Raw genomic sequence first — 17,712 nt, forward strand, 5'->3', positions numbered from 1 at the left:
CCCCAAATTAAAAAACGATCCAGCGGTCCCCCCTCCATTAACAACCCAAAAAATTCGACTGGACCCCACCCGTCCCATAAAAAGTAGATAGTGTTGGTCCCACATCCTAGCTAAGGCCTTCTCTTGTTGTGGTTGCTCGTTTCGGACTAAAATCTTCAATTCTTCAACATTCCAAAAAATATAAATCGAGGTATTCCGATTTAATTTTTGTCGAAACTCGTATAAAAAATGCATATTAGTTGTTTTACATGTGTTCTATGTTATTTTGTATTTTTTTTGCGATTAAACTAGTATGTTATTTTTATCTGGACTTAGATATTAGTGTACTAAAAAAATATGTAAAAATTGAGAAATCATTATTATTTTTAAAAAAAATATTAATAAGTTTTTTTTATTGTTGTATATGTATTTTCGTGAATGTTTTGTGATTAAATATATTTTTTGTTTTTTATTTGGTTTATATTATTTATTTGCTTAAAGACTAGTAATATAGTGCCCTTTTAGGGTAGTAAAATATAATGCCTTTTAGCGTAGTAAAATGTAGTGCCTTTTAGCGTAGTAAAATATAGTGCCTTTTAGCGTAGTAAAATGTAGTGCCTTTTAAGTAGTTCGTAGTTTTCCTGTAGTTTAAGTATCTCTTATACTCAAAAATACGTCAAAATACGGATAGATCGAACACAAAGTCTGTCCAATTATAGTCAACATATAATTGGTGCTATTGGGCCGCAAATATCAAGCCTGGAACCCATATGTGAATATTTAATAATTAAATATTGTATAATTATAAAAATTAATTATTTAATTTACAAACAAACATATAAAATTATTAAACAAACATATAAAATTATAATAAAACTAACACATACGAGAATTCAGGATATCTTGATGCTAATGGGCCGCAAATATCGAGCTTGGAACCCATATGTGAATATTTAATAATTAAGTATTGTATAATTATAAAAATTAATTATTTAATTTACAAACAAACATATAAAATTATAAAACAAACATATAAAATTATAATAAAACTAACACATACGAGAATTCAGGATATCTTGGTGTTACTGACCGCAAATATCAAGCCTAGAACCCATATGTGAATATTTAATAATTAAATTTTGTATAATTATAAAAATCAATTATTTAATTTACAAACAAACATATAAAATTATAAAACAAACATATAAAATTATAATAAAACTAACACATACTCATTCAAGATATCTTGGTGCTACTGGGCCGCAAATATCGAGCATGGAACCCATATGTGAATATTTAATAATTAAATTTTGTATAATTATAAAAATTAATTATTTAATTTACAAACAAACATATAAAATTATAAAACTAACATGTAATTAATGTTGTTTAATTTACAGTAAACGACATGAAGGTGCCGCGTATTCATCCCGGACCTTCCAGCGATGAGCTACTGTCGTTACAGGGCGATCATAGGTCCCCCCACATATGGGAGGGAGAGTTACTGACCCCGACTCTCCGCGTCAGGAGAGTGGACGACATGTGGGACTTTCTGCATGACAGAGTTCTCCATCCCTGTGTACTATACGCCTGCGGGAGACGGGTTTCTACAGATTTTGGAGATCGAGCGGCTGCAGCTCGATTCGTCTTTAGTCACGACCCTGATAGAGGGATGGCGACCGGAGACGCACACATTCCACCTGCCCATTGGCGAGGCCACCATCACACTGCAGGACATGGAGGTTTTATATGGGCTGCCCGTTGATGGACACCCCGTTGCTCTGTCGCATGGCATCGAGAGTGATGACAGGTGTGCAGTACCTGGACATGCTGCATCGGCTCACTGGTTTCCGGCCACAGGATGAGAATGTACTGGCTGGGACCAGTCGTTTTCAGTTGTCGACTATTTGAGAGTATTTGGAGTTATTGCACCCCGGCATCACTGGCGAGACAGATGATCTGCATATTCAACAGTATACGAGGTTGCTGCTACTCCTTGTGTTTGGAGGGGTCTTGTTCCCGAACACTTCGGGGAACCTAGTCTGCTTGAGATTTCTTCATCATCTTGAGCAGCTAGATAATTTACCCAGTACAGCTGGGGTGCTGCTGTTCTAGCCACTTGTACAGGCAGATATGCCGGGCGAGCATAGGCACCCAGCGTGACGTTCATAGATTTTTGCCGCTACTACAGGTGACAACATATTCGAATACTCTATTCATTTTAACATACCTAGTAAAANGGTTCCTGCAGTTGCAGCCACCTCTACTACCATTAGCTCCGGATGTACCACCTCCGTTTCTCCCTCTAGCTAGGAGGTGGGTTCTCCGGCGAGGATATACGCGTGAGTACGAGGCTCGGCATAATCTCTCCTTGGGCAGGGATATCTTGGATTTGCTGGAGGGTGCACAGGTAAATGTATATCTAAGTTTACTTGTCATAGCTTCACATGTGTTGCGTATACTCACGTTTTCTGTTGTTACTTAATAGTTCATCTGGACGCCATACAACGACGCGTTGATAGCTGGCTTGCCCGATTATTGCTCAGCCGGCCAACTTATGTGGGGCTCTTCCGTCCCGTTGATCTGCCTTGATATAGTGGAGCATCATGCCACCGAGCGGGTACTTTGCCAGTTTGGTCGTCCGCAGCTCGTACCGACACCGCCCACCTGGCAAACCATACACTACCAGCGGGATGATCGTTCCAGGGTGGACGACGCATATTTGGCATGGCTAGAGGAACAGATCGATACTTGGGACCGGCGATCTGACCTGATTCCGCCCCCCTTTCACCGAGTCGGCCGGATACTCAGCATGATTATATGGGCTGGTACCGCAACGTTACACGACTTTTCGTTGGGAATCCCATTCATCGAGCTGGTGGTCGGTACATTCCATACGCCGGGAGGCACGAGGTACTGGTATGTTATTTAGTATTCTTACTTATAACTGTGACCTAGCGTTCCGTAATTTATATTTTACATGTTGTGCTGGCTATTGGCCTACATTTATTCCACCAGTTGGGACTGCAGATGCAGTAGCATGCCGGCGAGGGAGCGGCCATTTTGCACGAGTATGGCCGGCAGGTTACAGAGCCAGCTGCCCGGACACTGATTGAGCCCGAGAGGACGACCTCTTAGTGCACGTCCCTTCTTATGTGGCGCCAGAGCACTACCATCGAGGTAGACCTATCCCACGAGCGAGGGGAGCACGAGGCAGGGCTGTCCCACGAGGTAGGGGTGCCCCATGAGGCAGGGCTATCCCACGGGGTCGTGGGGGCCGGCGAGGAGGTGGTCCCCAGCAAGGGGGCGTTGAGGTACTTGTTGAGGCACCTGTTGAGGATGTTGGAGCTGATCTGCCGGGTGACCTCCATCAGCCAGACGAGGATATTGGAGCTGATCCGCCGACATTCAGCCTTCAGCTGCCGTTCACTCCAGCAGCATCGCAGGTGAACACGTCAGATCCATTATTGATCACGGGCACGAGCATTGCCGGAGTTGATTGGGAACAGTACTTTTTAGGCCCATCGACCGCTGCTAAGGATCGGCCAAACCGAGATGTGGATGGTGGGCGCCAGCTGAGTTATGGCTCATCGTCGACGAGTGCTGGGGATCTTTCACAGGCGCAGGTATGTTTTTATTACTATTAAATTTACATTTGCTTTTATCTTATTGATTCTCCATAAGTAACTTTATAATTTTCTTATTATGGCTTCATCCTCGCCCGTCACGGAGGCCACTTTGTGCGATGCTGACCAGGATGCGACGGATGCTTATATTCAGGAGCCCGACGAGACAATGGTAAGTCAATTTAAATTTTTTTTTGACTTAACACGTACATTAGTAATATATATTTTCATATACGGAGCTGACTTATTCTTCTGTAGGTTGCTGATGGATCGACAACCCCTTCTACCGATCCTGGCAGCACTACTGACGCCAGCGGCTGCATTGAAGCACACAGGCTGTGGGACACAGGCGACGTGATGAGGATGATCCTGATAGCGCATCCCCGTTTCTTATTTATTTTAATACTACGACAAAAACCCAAACATAGCAACTTAACATAATTTAAATTCAGTACAACTAATGGAAATACATGACACGGGAAACATAAAGATAAAGTAGTACACTCAACACATACATCTTCTTGTTTAGTCACGACCGCCTATTATTCTCCGCTCCAACTACTTAAATTTCTCTTCCAGCTTATTTTTTTCTTCTTATGCCTCTTTTAGTTTCTCCTTCAACTCATCAATTTCTCGTTTATATTCTCGTTCATATTCCCACTGTTTTTTGGTCAAATCATGAAGATACTGCACAGACTCTTTGTAGCATTGCTGCTTATAGGGTTCATCAAACCATACCTCAAAATTGCAAAAATTTCCCTTGTTCCCTCCAAACCTGTTCACACATATCTAGTATCTGCGCCCAACTTCACCATCATCCCAACAGTCCGCTAACATACAGAGCTTGCCACATTGGCACATTGGTACATACATGCGTTCAGACATTTGTTAAAGCGAAAAAAAACCCTGCTTTATGGAAAGTTTTGCTATTTGTTATGGTTAATCGCAGAAAATAACTAGAATGCGCCCGTTATTTATAGGCAAGGCAACACACATAACGTAGTATTTAACCGTGCTATGCTAACACATAACGTAGTATTTAACCGCACTATGCTTCGCGTGTTAAAGATTCTTTCAGATACAAAATAACTTTTTCGCAGTCGGGCAGCTTTTCATATCGACAAGACAACACACATAACGTAGTATTTAACCGCGCTATATATATTCACACAAAACGTAGTATTTAGCCGCGCTATTCTTCGCGTGTTAAAGATTCTTTCGGATATAAAATAGCTTTTTCGCAGTCGGGCAGCTTTTCAGATCGACAAGACAACACACATAACGTAGTATTTAACCACGCTATATATATTTACACAAAACGTAGTATTTAACCGCACTATGCTTCACGTGTTAAAGATTCTTTCGGATACATAACAATTTTTTCGCAGTCGGGCAGCTTTTCAGATCGATAAGACAATACACATAACGTCATATTTAACCGCGCTATATATATTCACACAAAACGTAGTATTTAACCGCGCTATGCTTCGCGTGTTAAAGATTCTTTCTGATACAAAATAGCTTTTTCGGAGTCGGACAGCTTTTCAGATCGACAAGACAACACACATAACGTAGTATTTAACCGCGCTATATATATTTACTTATTTATCAAACATCTTCCTCCTCTAACAGTGTAGTTTTCTAATAATTTTAGAGTGAAACTCGAAAATGAACGTAAAAATTTTCCGTTTTTTAATCCAATACTACTTTTGATTACATGAACGGGAGGGAGAATTCATTAATTTACTCAACTGAAAAATATTAAATGTCAATAAGATTTAACAATAATGGAAACATAATTTTATTTGATACGTCTTGCAACATAAACAAGTACATACACTTATTACAAAAGATATTAGGAAAACAAAACACTACGTGTATCCTTGATAGTTTGGCATATTAGATGAACTTGCACCAGGAGCTGGATTACCACCGCCACCCAAACCAGCTGAAGAAAATTTACGACGGTCGTGTCCTGTTTGCGAGCATATGCCACATATACGTGCATAAACGGTATCACCAACATCCATTTGGTTCCGTATACGCATTCTTTTTTGCACTTGTAGCTTACGCAAATAGTCCTTGTTACACACTATTTTAAATGGTTCCGGCGGCCAATAATAGTCAGCACCCACTGGCTGCAACTGCCCACTATATGTGTTTAAGTATGCAGCAACACTGTATTTCCTATCAACATAGTTGGTTGCCTCTAAACCTGTATGTTGAAAGAACTTCATGGCATGTTAGCACGGCATGTGGTAGATCGTCCATTTCCCACATGAACACAACCTGCTAGCTTCATTTACGGTGTGTATATTATTCCCCCGGTGTTGATGGATAGCGGTGCGAACTTCAAAAATATTTCGCTCGTTGCAATACTGTAAAAATGAATGCCAATGTGCTCGCCTCTTGTATTTCTCAAATCTTTTCATTGGTATTGGCATAAATTCAACACCCCTCTCCATCAATTCCGATGCACCTCTATGCCTTTCAACAAACCTCTCCGCCATATGTTTGAATGACATCCGTACCATGGCAGTTACCGGAAATCCACGTCCAGACTTCAATAACCCGTTGAAAGACTCCAACACATTTGTAGTCAGGGTTCCCCATCGTCTGCCACCATCCTCATGCAATTTCCACTTGTGAAGCTCATGTCGCATCAACAAATGATAGGCTTTTTCGTCTAACTACCGGATCGATTCCATGCGCCTCCTGAATTTGCATTCCCGGTGATCAGTTGCAGTCATCCACATTAAATCATGCAAGTCCTTATTTGGATATTTCTTCTGGAAATTGCCCTTCATGTGCCTCACACAGTAACGGTGGTATGCATAGGGTTCCTGCCATTCATGAAAATGCTCTACAGAACTTAATATACCACCATGTCGATCAGATATTAGACAAATACCTGAACATTGTTTGACAACGTGCTGCTTCAAGTGGTTCAAAAATAACGTCCACGTCTCTTGGCTTTCATTGGCACAGATGGCAAAAGCTAGTGGAAGTATTTGTCCATTGGCATCTACTGCAACGGCGATCAATAGCTTAATATCATACTTTCCATAGACATGAGTACCGTCTATGGAAATTACCGGATGGCAATGCACAAAACCATCAATTGCTGGTTTAAATGCCCAGAACCCGTATCTGAATATATATTCCAGTATTCCCGCACTCCGCTCAAGCTTCCATTCAACAACAGTCCCGGGGTTAAAGTGTTTCCATGCGGCCATGTACCTGGGTAGAGATGCAAATGACTTATCCTAGTCACCATAAATAATTTCAAATGCACGTTTGCGCTCGAGATATGCCTTTCTTTTGGTAATAGTACACCCATATTCCTGGTGGACGGATGTAATACACTCTTTGATCCTGTACATTACGGATGCTTAAATGTGTGGACTTAGTTGAAGAGAAATCAAGTCAACATCCAAGTTGAAGTGATCTCCATTGAATGTGTCCATTTCACAATTGTGGGTGCCAATATATCTACCCAATTTCCACAACCTTGATTCCTTCTTGCTCGCACGCAGCATCAAATGACAATTCGTAAACCATTTACGGCAAACAACCTTGTATACATCCGCACTTGACTCCCATACCAACATCTCACGACACTCTCTTACGCTGTACATTTTCGCAGCCCTGGTTAGGCGAGCTTTATAAGGAAAAAGCATGCCCTTTGCCAACATCGCTGGTCTAGACTCATCCCACATTGCTGTCCGAATTTTGTCAAGATCCCTTGTGAGGTCATCCACATCCGGAATACTTGGCAAATGATCAAGGTAGGAAATATTCCTTGAATAAAACGGCACGTGGGAATCGTACACTCTTGGTCTAACGGGAGTTGTAGCATGCTCCCTCATCAGCTCAGGTTCGGTATTCTCTTCATCCTCATCATCATCCTCGTCAGGGAAGGGTGTGTCATCTCCAGACTCGTCGGCATTGTTGTCATAATCACTATTATCTTCCTGACTCTACGCATCTGCCAAATTTCGAGTAAATACGTCGTCTACGGGCAACTGAGTGAGGACAGGACATCAAGTTGCTCGTTTTCACTGAACAAATAATAAACTAATAAGTTACTCAAATTGATAAATACTTTACATATAGCTATATCACTTCACTTACAAGCAGTAGTGTGTTGACATTCCATGATGGGCATTATCCTATATGTAATGACTCCCGGATGGACCACCGTGATCCAACACACAAAAACTACGCATATTCCAACTGGGCGTGGGTTTATAACATGTAAAATTCATATCTGGACGGTACCCCCTGTGGAATATATGAGTGTTAATACAAATTCAATACAATAAAAATAAACATCGTAACACAAAGGAAAATTGAAATTTACCAGTCATCTTATGGATTATGTAAAGTAGGAGAGAAATTATTTCCTCGCTCCTCGTTCGCCCGTAGAGATAAGTTTAGATCCGGCCAAACTCTTTCAGCCGAAACCTGTTGGGCTAAAACTGCTCCAAAATAACCACCTGATGATTGAGGGTTATCCCTGCTTTGCGCAACCTCGTTATTGCAAACGTCTTCAACCTTCACGTACATTTCCAACATTTTTATCAAAGTAAGTTCCCGGTATTCATCCGGAGTCCCCAAAAAATCTCTCAGAGTTTCATCATCCTCGATGTCAAACTCAGCGTAACAAACAACCCCTTGCGGAGTCACAGAATACGGATATCTTTCGGTTATTTTAAGATTCACCGAACGTTTGCTCAACCTCATTTTATTGCATAAGAACGATACCAATCTATCGTACTTCATTGTAAGTGGCAACTTAACATGACTCTGTGGAGATAAACTATAGCTCGCTAAGTTATTCTCCACCAAAACCTCACCCCCAATACAATAAAACCCTTACTTTTCGCTCTTCAGACATTATGAAAAAAAGCTTGAGCATTTAACAAGAAGAAAAATTTATCAGGAGTTGAAATTTGTTTCTGAATGAATTTTTGCAAAACCCTTAACGCCTTTAAATAAGGCAATGCCCAATCCGGGCGTCAAATTTTTGGAAGTAAAACGCATTTTAAAAGGGCGTTTAACATATTTGAATTATTGTTATGTCAGTTAAGCGCAGAAGAGTTATTGGTGGGTCCAACTTCCAGGTAAAACGTATTTACAAAAGGCGTTTTAATAAAACGCAGTATTGAAATGCGTTTTACCTTAACGTCCCAAACGGACGTTAAGGTAAAACGTGGTTCAAAACTGCTCTTTATATATTTTGGTCACTAAATTTTTTTCCCACCTATTTATGTAGAGACTTTTTCCTTCCTATACCATATATGAAACCTTATTACCAAAAATGTGCATAGTTTCATATTTACCCGCCATGTTCATAGTTTTTCTACAATTATTATACCATTCATTAAATACTAATTATTAGGAGCTGATTCCTTCCTAATTAGGCGCGCTACAAATCAGGAACAAAATATTTTAATTGATTTAGCGACCTTCAGATCAAATTTGAAATGCAAATCCTATATCTTCAATTTAAAATCAAATTAGATAGACACTTTTCTGCAAAAACTCTGTTCTTCGATATTTTTCCTTAAGCCACAAATCAAAAAAAGACAAAATCGTCAACAAATTCGAATCAAATTGTAGAAATCAGTTCTGCAAAAGCTCAGTTCGTCGACATTCTCTCTACATCTCTCTCTATTTCTCAATCGCAAATTTCAGTAATACAAAGCAAATGAAAAGAGAACAGCAATTCCACCATTGACAGCCATTAAAAAGCTTGAAAGCTTTGAATTCAAATTTGAGTTTTCAAAAATCATTATTTGTTTGAATTGGGTGTTGTTGAAAATAATCAGGAATATGGTTTGGAGTTTATATCTCAATTTTGAGGGGTTTTGGTGAAGATTAGACTTGGTTTTGACTAAATTTCAGATTGAAACTCGAAGAAGAAGAAGAAGAAGAAGAAGAAGAAGAAGAAGAAGAAGAAGAAGAAGAAGACATATTGCAGAAATTGTAGATAAATTGTATATTATTTGTATTCTGATTGTAGATGCTTTATTTTCTGTTTTCACAAATAAAAAACGGCTAAAACTTCTACAAATCTTCTGAAAAAATGCAATTATGTCAAAAATCCCAATTATGCTACAATTGAATGGGAATTGGGATATAAAGATTCAATGTACCCAGTTTGTAGATATTTTGTAGATAAATTGTAGATTATTTGTATTCTAATTGTAGATGCTTTATTTTCTGTTTTCACAAATAAAAAACGGCTAAAACTTCTACAAATCTTCTGAAAAAATGCAATTATGTCAAAAATCCCAATTATGCTACAATTGAATGGGAATTGGGATATAAAGATTCAATGTACCCAGTTTGTAGATATTTTGTAGATAAATTGTAGATTATTTGTATTCTAATTGTAGATGCTTTGTTTTCTGTTTTCACAAATCAAAAACGACTAAAACTTCTACAAATCTTCTGCAAAAAACGCAATTATGTCGAAAATCCCAATTAAACTACAATCGAATGGGAATTGGGATATTAAAATTCAATATACCCAGTTTGTAGATATTTTGTAGATGAATTGTAGATTATTTGTATTCTGATTGTAGATGCTTTATTTTCTGTTTTCACAAATCAAAAACGACTAAAACTTCTACAAATCTTCTGTATCTTTTGAAGAAAGTTGATATACCAAATTCAAGATTCCAGCACTATATTTCATTGAAACCCCAACACAAAATGAGCATGCTTCTATTACCAGTAGAAACAACACCGAAACTAGAAGATACTAATAAAGTAAAATCACCTAGAAAAAAGAAATAAATCATCAGTAATAAAAAACAGTAGATTGATTGAACCGAGATAAATTTGCTAATTAAGAACAACGAAAGTAACATATGTTCCACGTCTTCCCACCAATTCGCAATAAGTCCAAAAGCAAAACAAAAGTTGAAAACTAAACAAGTCCGACAAACTCAACCTATATTTAGCATTTTCGAGAAGCTTTCAAAATCATACACCAACTTTGTATGTTCCTCCATAAGTTTTACTCCATCTCATTCACATTATTTTTAGTCCTGGTAATATTCATGGCTTTCGGCTTCTTCAACATTTTGTTTCAATTCTCTTCTTTAAAAGATACCGAACAAAAAAAAAAGGTCCATTTTGGTACCTTAAATTAAGGAGGGATATATGCTGCATTAATTGTACCCTTAAAATACACTATGGTATAGAATTGATAATTTGGTATACTAAATGTAATTATATCAAACCTTAAATATTGAGGGTAATAAGGTTTCCTATATAGTATAGGAATATAAAAATTCCATTTATATATTTTGAGTCCAAAAACACAACATTTAGATTACGGACTCCGTTATTAGCGTATAGAAATTAAACACTTAAAATCAATGGGACCCTTTCTGAATTTGGTGAAAACTGAAGACTGCTGTCAATTCTTTGCCTTACTGGCATAAGAAACCTCGAATTAGCTGTAAGCCAGTCCAACCATATTTAACCTGTCAAAACATTCCATAACTCAATAGAATCCTAAGAAGAACAAGAAATACTAGGAAAGTGACAAATTTTCGCACACCAAATGCTTGGCTAATTGACAGAGAGAAAGAGAGAGAAAAAAAACAATAGAATAACACAAAGAAAGAAAGAAATTACTTAGAAAAGGACAAGTTCTTGCACACCAAGTGTTTGATTAATTGACATTAAGAAAGAGAGAAAAAAGATGCTCTTTTGCTGGCATATTACGTGCACACAGCTCATTCCGCACGCATATCCATACTAATAAAAACTCTATTTTTCTCTATCCTTATATTGTATATATACTTGCCGTCAATTCACTTTCTACCCTTAGTTCCATCTTCAATATCTATTTTCTTGCTGAAGAACAGTTGAACTAAAGGACTAATGGATCCGTGTCCTTTTGTGAGAATAGTTATCGGAAACTTAGCCTTGAAGTTTCCGGCTGAACACAAACTCTCCTCAAGTACGGTTTTTGATTGTAAATTCAAGCTTAGAGGTTTCTCCACACAAGTTTCAACCATCTCAGCTTTTGTTCAAGATCCAGTTTTGGACAACAGAACTCACTCTTGTTTCAACTTGAACAAAACAGAACTTGACAAACTGGTCGAAAAATCAAGTATCAGAGGAAAAACTTGCAGCTTAAAGATTGAAATTTTTGCACGGAGAAAGGGGATTGGTTGTGGGTTATTGAATGGTGGGAAGCTATTGGGGAGTGTAGTGGTACCATTGGATTTAAAGGGATTGGAAAGTAATGGTCGGAGAGGAGTTGTGATTCAGAATGAATGGGTTTTGGTTGGTGGATCTAGTACTGCAGCACAATTGCATTTGAATGTGAAAGCTGAACCTGATCCAAGATTTGTTTTCCAGTTTGATGGTGAACCTGAGTGTAGTCCTCAAGTTTTTCAAGTCAATGGCAATGTTAAACAACCTGTTTTTACTTGCAAGTTCAGTTTCAGGAGCAATGGTGACAGGAATTTGAGATCAAGGTTAGTTTATCTTCTACAATTGAAGTTGATTTTCTTATAATTAGTAAAAACTGATCTTTCTTGACTAAACAAATTCATTCCCTATAGTCACATGGCGAACCCAGTGTAAACATAGTTGGTGTAAAATTCATTACTTTTTGCCTCGAAATTTATATATTTGCGAGAAAAACTAAAAAGTATATATGGGTACAACAACAATATATCCAGTGTAATCTCACATAGCTGGATACGCAGACCTTACCCCTACCTTGTAGAGCTAGAGAGGCAATTTTCAATAGACGCTAAATTATCCAGAGTCGCTCCCCCGACAGGAACACTTATATGAGCTCCTGTGTCAATCACTTCCATTCCTGTCGTTAGACCGTCCCCTCGGCTATATAGATGTATAACGAATTGAATTCATCTGACTCTAAATCCCTACCTGTTGGTGATTATTCAGCTAATTAACACATTAGTTTTAGTCTATATTGATTCATAGTACTATTTTTCTTGAACTCTGCATCTAAATCTTGGTTGTTATTTGTACAGATCTTCACTGTCAGAACCAAACACATCAACAAGCTGCTTTAATTCTTGCCCAGTTGATAAAGAGTCGTCACCGCTAAAGGAGCGAAAGGGATGGTCAATCACAATCCATGACCTCTCTGGCTCACCAATTGCAGCAGCATCTATGATTACCCCATTTGTCCCATCACAAGGTTCAAATAATGTCAGCAGATCAAACCCCGGAGCCTGGCTCATCCTTCGCCCAAGCAACGGTACATGGAAGCCGTGGGGCCGCCTAGAAGCATGGCGAGAGCGCGGTGGTGACCTCGGTTATCGCTTTGAAATCATCCCTGATGGTGCTACTGACGCTATTACTTTGTCCAATTCAACTATCAGCACCAAGAATGGTGGGAAATTTAGTGTAGACATCACCAATGGTGCTACCCCATTGACTAGTCCAAACAGCAGCTTTGACTTATGCTCGGGTTCTGGATCCGGGTCGGATTTCGGTTCAGCACCCGGATCCGGGTCGTGGGCACAGCTCTTATACCGTGGATTCGTGATGTCGTCCACGGTGGAGGGTGACGGAAAATGCAGCAAGCCGGAGGTGGTTGTCGGGGTGCAGCACGTGAATTGTGTGGAGGATGCTGCAGCTTTCGTGGCGTTGGCAGCTGCCATGGATCTTAGTATGGATGCTTGTCAGTCTTTTACTAAGAAGCTCCGGAAAGAGTTGAGGCAGTCGGATCATGAATGAAGGCTAACCGGGTCGGTTACAATCTTTATATGGGTCGTGAGATGTGGGCTTTCATTGAAATTTTGCCAACTGCCAGCAGTTTTTTGCTGGTTTATATTTTTCCTACATTTTCCTTCTAGAATAGACTGTACAGTGATTATCAATATCTCTTGTTTTTTTTTCCCTTCCTCTTTGCCTCGTTGGGAAGTATTTATTTATTAGTTGATTCTTGTAAATAAAATGAATTTTTGACATAGTGATGGAGTTATGGTTAAGGAATGAAATTTTGAGATCAGGAATTCAATGTTGGTTGATTTTTGTTGCTTCTTGGTAAAATTCCTAAGTCAATTGGTTTCTGAGTTGGCATACATTAAGAATCAGGTGGCATACATTTAAGCGATAATATAGAGGCTATATAGGCTTAGGTGTTGGATGTTTTGTGCACGACAATAATAATAACGACAGCACAATATTTTTTTATTATTATTATTATTATTATTATTATTATTATTATTATTATTAGTGATAATGATGATGAAAAAGAAGATAAGGAGGAAGTCACTATATAGGCTTAGGTGTTGGTTGTCTTGTGGATAATGCTTCTAAGATCTCATAAAATGAAATATTTTAGGGATAGGTAGATCGAAATCTGGAGTACATTAGCTAAGTTAAATGAATATTCAACTGTTTGACACGTACGTGAAGAATTCATAGTAGAAGTCAAACTTGACGTCAAGATGGATAATAAACCCAAATTGTTGGACAGAGATAAACAGCCGACGCAATAAAATAAGTGAAAGAGAAATGGACGCACAAGTGCTAAAATGCACAAAATATTGTATTCTATACAAGGTGCAGTCATACATTTAAATTGTTATGTTAGTGAAGGAAAATGTGAATTGAGCTCAACGAAGGAAAATGTTACTTGCTTCAGAATTTTGTGTCCCCAGAAAAGTTTTCAGTTTGTGCGGATATATTTCTTGATATTAAACCCATAGAACTTATATCCTTAATCCGTCAGCATCTGCCTATTATAAGTCGAATGCATCTGGCTATGAAAATGGTGAATTTTTCCTAAACTGCTACTTGTATAAAGAAACTCCTTTTTGTAAATTTCTTTAATGTCATTAACAATTTTCATTTTGATAATCATGGAAACAATGTTTAGCTTAACAATTATGTAAGCATGTCCAAATTAGAAATATTGATGACTATAAACAACTAAGTCGTTGTAGTATAGTGGTAAGTATTCCCGCCTGTCACGCGGGTGACCCGGGTTCGATCCCCGGCAACGGCGTATCTTTTGTTTTCCTACTATTTTACTGTTTATTCATCAAAAGACGCGAAAAAGCAAAATTGGATAGCAACTAGGATTGAAAATAATCCAATTGTTTTATTCCGTCGTTATAATTCTAATTTTTTGTGTGTGCTTTAATAACAACCAAATGGAAGAGACAGAGATTATGGATAGACTAATGAAGAATACAACTAGAGAGGAGAAGAGGAGGATCTGTAGCAGCAAATTTGGGAGGTCACGTAGTAATCGTTAATTAGAAACTCCTTATGTTGTGAATTTCGTCTGCTTACCATATGGTTATAGAGCTGTCAATATGGGCGGGGTCGGGCTAGCCCAGCCCAGCTCACGTGGACTTTAGCAATTGACGGGCTGACCTGGCCACCATTTTGATGGGCTTTATAATGATCGGCCCACCCCAATCCTATGTGGGCTACCGGCCCCCACGGGCCGACCCATAAAATATAATTTTATATTTTTTCTTTTTGTTCTAAACTAAAAAAAGATAAATATTTAAGAAGTTAAAAAAATCTAATTGAATTTTTTTTACAAAACTTAATAACTTTTTATACGGTTCTAATATATCAAATAAACACTAAAAAAGTAAAAGACAAGACTATATTTCATTCACTAAAAGTCAAAACTCAAAACAAACTATTCAAGAGAACGCCCATGACGCTTATGGGATATCTGACACATCATCTTCATCAAACACATTTGAATCCGCTTGTGAGAAGGTTGTCTTAACCTCTTCACTTTCTACTACGTCTACAATTCGTGTGCATTATTAATTAGTTAAATATTAAGAATAATTAAATTTTTAAAACTAATTAACGTTTTAAGACTTTGATCTTTTAATATGATGAGCTTAATAAACTTTAAGTTTGGGATACTCTTCTTGATATTTTTTGTGTCATATACTTTTTATATTTATATATTTTGCATACGTATTTTTATTAGGCCCATGGGCCAACCCAGCCCAGCCTAGTCAAGTAGAAATGGCATGGGGTAGCCACTATTTAAGGTGGTATTTATTTTTTATCCAGCAATTCTAATGTTGAGCAAAAATAGCCACTGCCCTATTAAAATTAATGTGAAAAGATATTTTTACCCTTTCTTCCCTTGCTTTTCTTCCCAAACCCTCGCTTCTTCTCTGCGTGCCTTCTCCATAATCCAAAATGAATGTTTACGTTCTTATTTCACTTTCGTCGTAGCCACATAAGAAAGGAGACCACAAAAAGTCTTTTCTTCATCGTTGTACTACTATTTCTGCAGTGTGTCTGCAATTATTATTACTATTAGAATTATTAGGGTGAACAACAAATATTTCCAAGACTTGCGTCAGAATAATATCAAAACTCTATGACTTAGATCCATTATCTTTCCCATTTCACTTCTTGGGAATTGTTCTTATTATAGTACCAAGCCAACATAAACCTCAAAAAACAGTTTGCCAAAAAAAAAAAATCACCTGCTTTTATTTCTGCTATTTTTGAGGTACTTCTCAATTCTTTGTTCTTTGCTTGTTCGTATTCATTTTCTATTTTTTCTAACTTACATAGGTCCTTAACTTTGATTTTCAAGTTCAAAAGTTAAGGACAGACAGTCCTTAACTTACAGTTACACGTTCAAAAATTAAGGACAATAGGTCCTTAACTTACAGTTACAAGTTCAAAAGTTAAGGACAATAGGTCCTTAACTTTGATTTCCAAGTTCAAAAGTTAAGGACAGACAGTCCTTAACTTACAGTTACACATTCAAAAGTTAAGGACAAGCAGTCCTTAACTTACAGTTACAAGTTCAAAAGTTAAGGACAATAAGTCCTTAACTTTGACTTACAAGTTCAAAAGTTAAGGACGCTTGGTCTTGAAGTTTGATTTCCAAGTTCAAAAGTTAAGGACAGACAGTCCTTAACTTACAGTTACACATTCAAAAGTTAAGGACAAGCAGTCCTTAACTTACAGTTACAAGTTCAAAAGTTAAGGACAATAGGTCCTTAACTTTGACTTACAAGTTCAAAAGTTAAGGACGCTTGGTCTTGAAGTTTGAGTTCCAAGTTCAAAAGTTAAGGACATGTAACCGACAGTCCTTAACTTACAGTTCCAAGTTCAAAAGTTAAGGACAGACAGTCCTTAACTTTTACACATTCAAAAGTTAAGGACAGACAGTCCTTAACTTACAGTTACAAGTTCGTTCAAAAGTTAAGGACAAACAAGTTCAAAAGTTAAGGACAATAGGTCCTTAACTTTGACTTACAAGTTCAAAAGTTAAGGACGCTTGGTCTTGAAGTTTGAGTTCCAAGTTCAAAAGTTAAGGACATGTAACCTTGAAGTCCTGAACTTAGAGTTCCAAGTTCAAAAGTTAAGGACTTGTAGTCCTGAAGTCCTGAACTTAGAGTTACAGGTTAAAAAGTTAAGGACATGTAGTCTTGAAGTCCTGAACTTAGAGTTTCAAGTTCAAAAGTTAAGGACATGTAGTCCTGAAGTCCTGAAGTTAAGGATATGAGCAAAAGGGTATTTTCGTCCGGGCAGTTAAAGTTTATTAAACTAGTGGCTAAAGGCTAAAGACATTTAAAACACTGGCTTTAAAATAAAGACATGAGCTGTTAGTGGCTATTTGTGCACATCGCCCCCTAGTCAAGCCTCACAGGCCACAGGCTTAGTCGGGCTGGGCTTAAAAGCCTCGTTTTTAAATAGGCTCCAAAAATTCTAGCCCAGCCCTGCTAAATCACGGGTTGGGCTGGGCTGGCTGGCCCAACGGGCCAAGCCCACATTGACGGCTCTAATGCTTATGTAACTGTACTGTGCTAAACAATCATATCCCACTTTGTGAGATTTTTATGGGTTTGTTGTTATTATTGTATAAACAAAAAAGAGCAGCTCGACGCACTAAGCTCCCGCTAAGTACCGGGTTCGGGAAAGGGTCAGACCACAACGGTTTATCGTACGCAGCCTACCTTGCATTTCTAAAGAGATTGTTTCCATGGCTCGAACTCGTGACCTCCTAGTCACATGGCAGTAACTTTACCAGTTACGCCAAGGCTCCCCTCGTATAAATAGACAATGTAAATTAAAGATCTTCTAATGA

At 38.2% G+C, this 17,712-nt stretch overlaps 1 protein-coding gene and 1 non-coding gene across 2 annotated transcripts; both read left to right on the forward strand.

Moving 5' to 3' along the window:
* On the forward strand, positions 11,368 to 13,649 carry LOC109233511. The gene is made up of 2 exons (XM_019399401.1): positions 11,368 to 12,112; positions 12,641 to 13,649. The coding sequence occupies exons 1-2, from the start codon at positions 11,511 to 11,513 to the stop codon at positions 13,350 to 13,352; spliced, it is 1,314 nt and encodes a 437-aa protein (XP_019254946.1). The 5' UTR covers positions 11,368 to 11,510; the 3' UTR covers positions 13,353 to 13,649.
* Positions 14,557 to 14,628, forward strand: TRNAD-GUC. Its single transcript has one exon. It is a non-coding gene; the product is annotated as a tRNA-Asp (tRNA).

Source organism: Nicotiana attenuata, chromosome 10 (assembly GCF_001879085.1).
Source record: "Nicotiana attenuata strain UT chromosome 10, NIATTr2, whole genome shotgun sequence".
Classification (NCBI taxonomy): Eukaryota; Viridiplantae; Streptophyta; class Magnoliopsida; order Solanales; family Solanaceae; genus Nicotiana; species Nicotiana attenuata.

Coding starts and splice junctions, on each gene's coding strand:
- LOC109233511 (XM_019399401.1), top strand. CDS start 11,511: ATGGATCCGTGTCCTTTTGTGAGAATAGTTATCGGAAACTTAGCCTTG. Junction 12,113..12,640: donor GACAGGAATTTGAGATCAAG/GTTAGTTTATCT, acceptor TTATTTGTACAG/ATCTTCACTGTCAGAACCAA.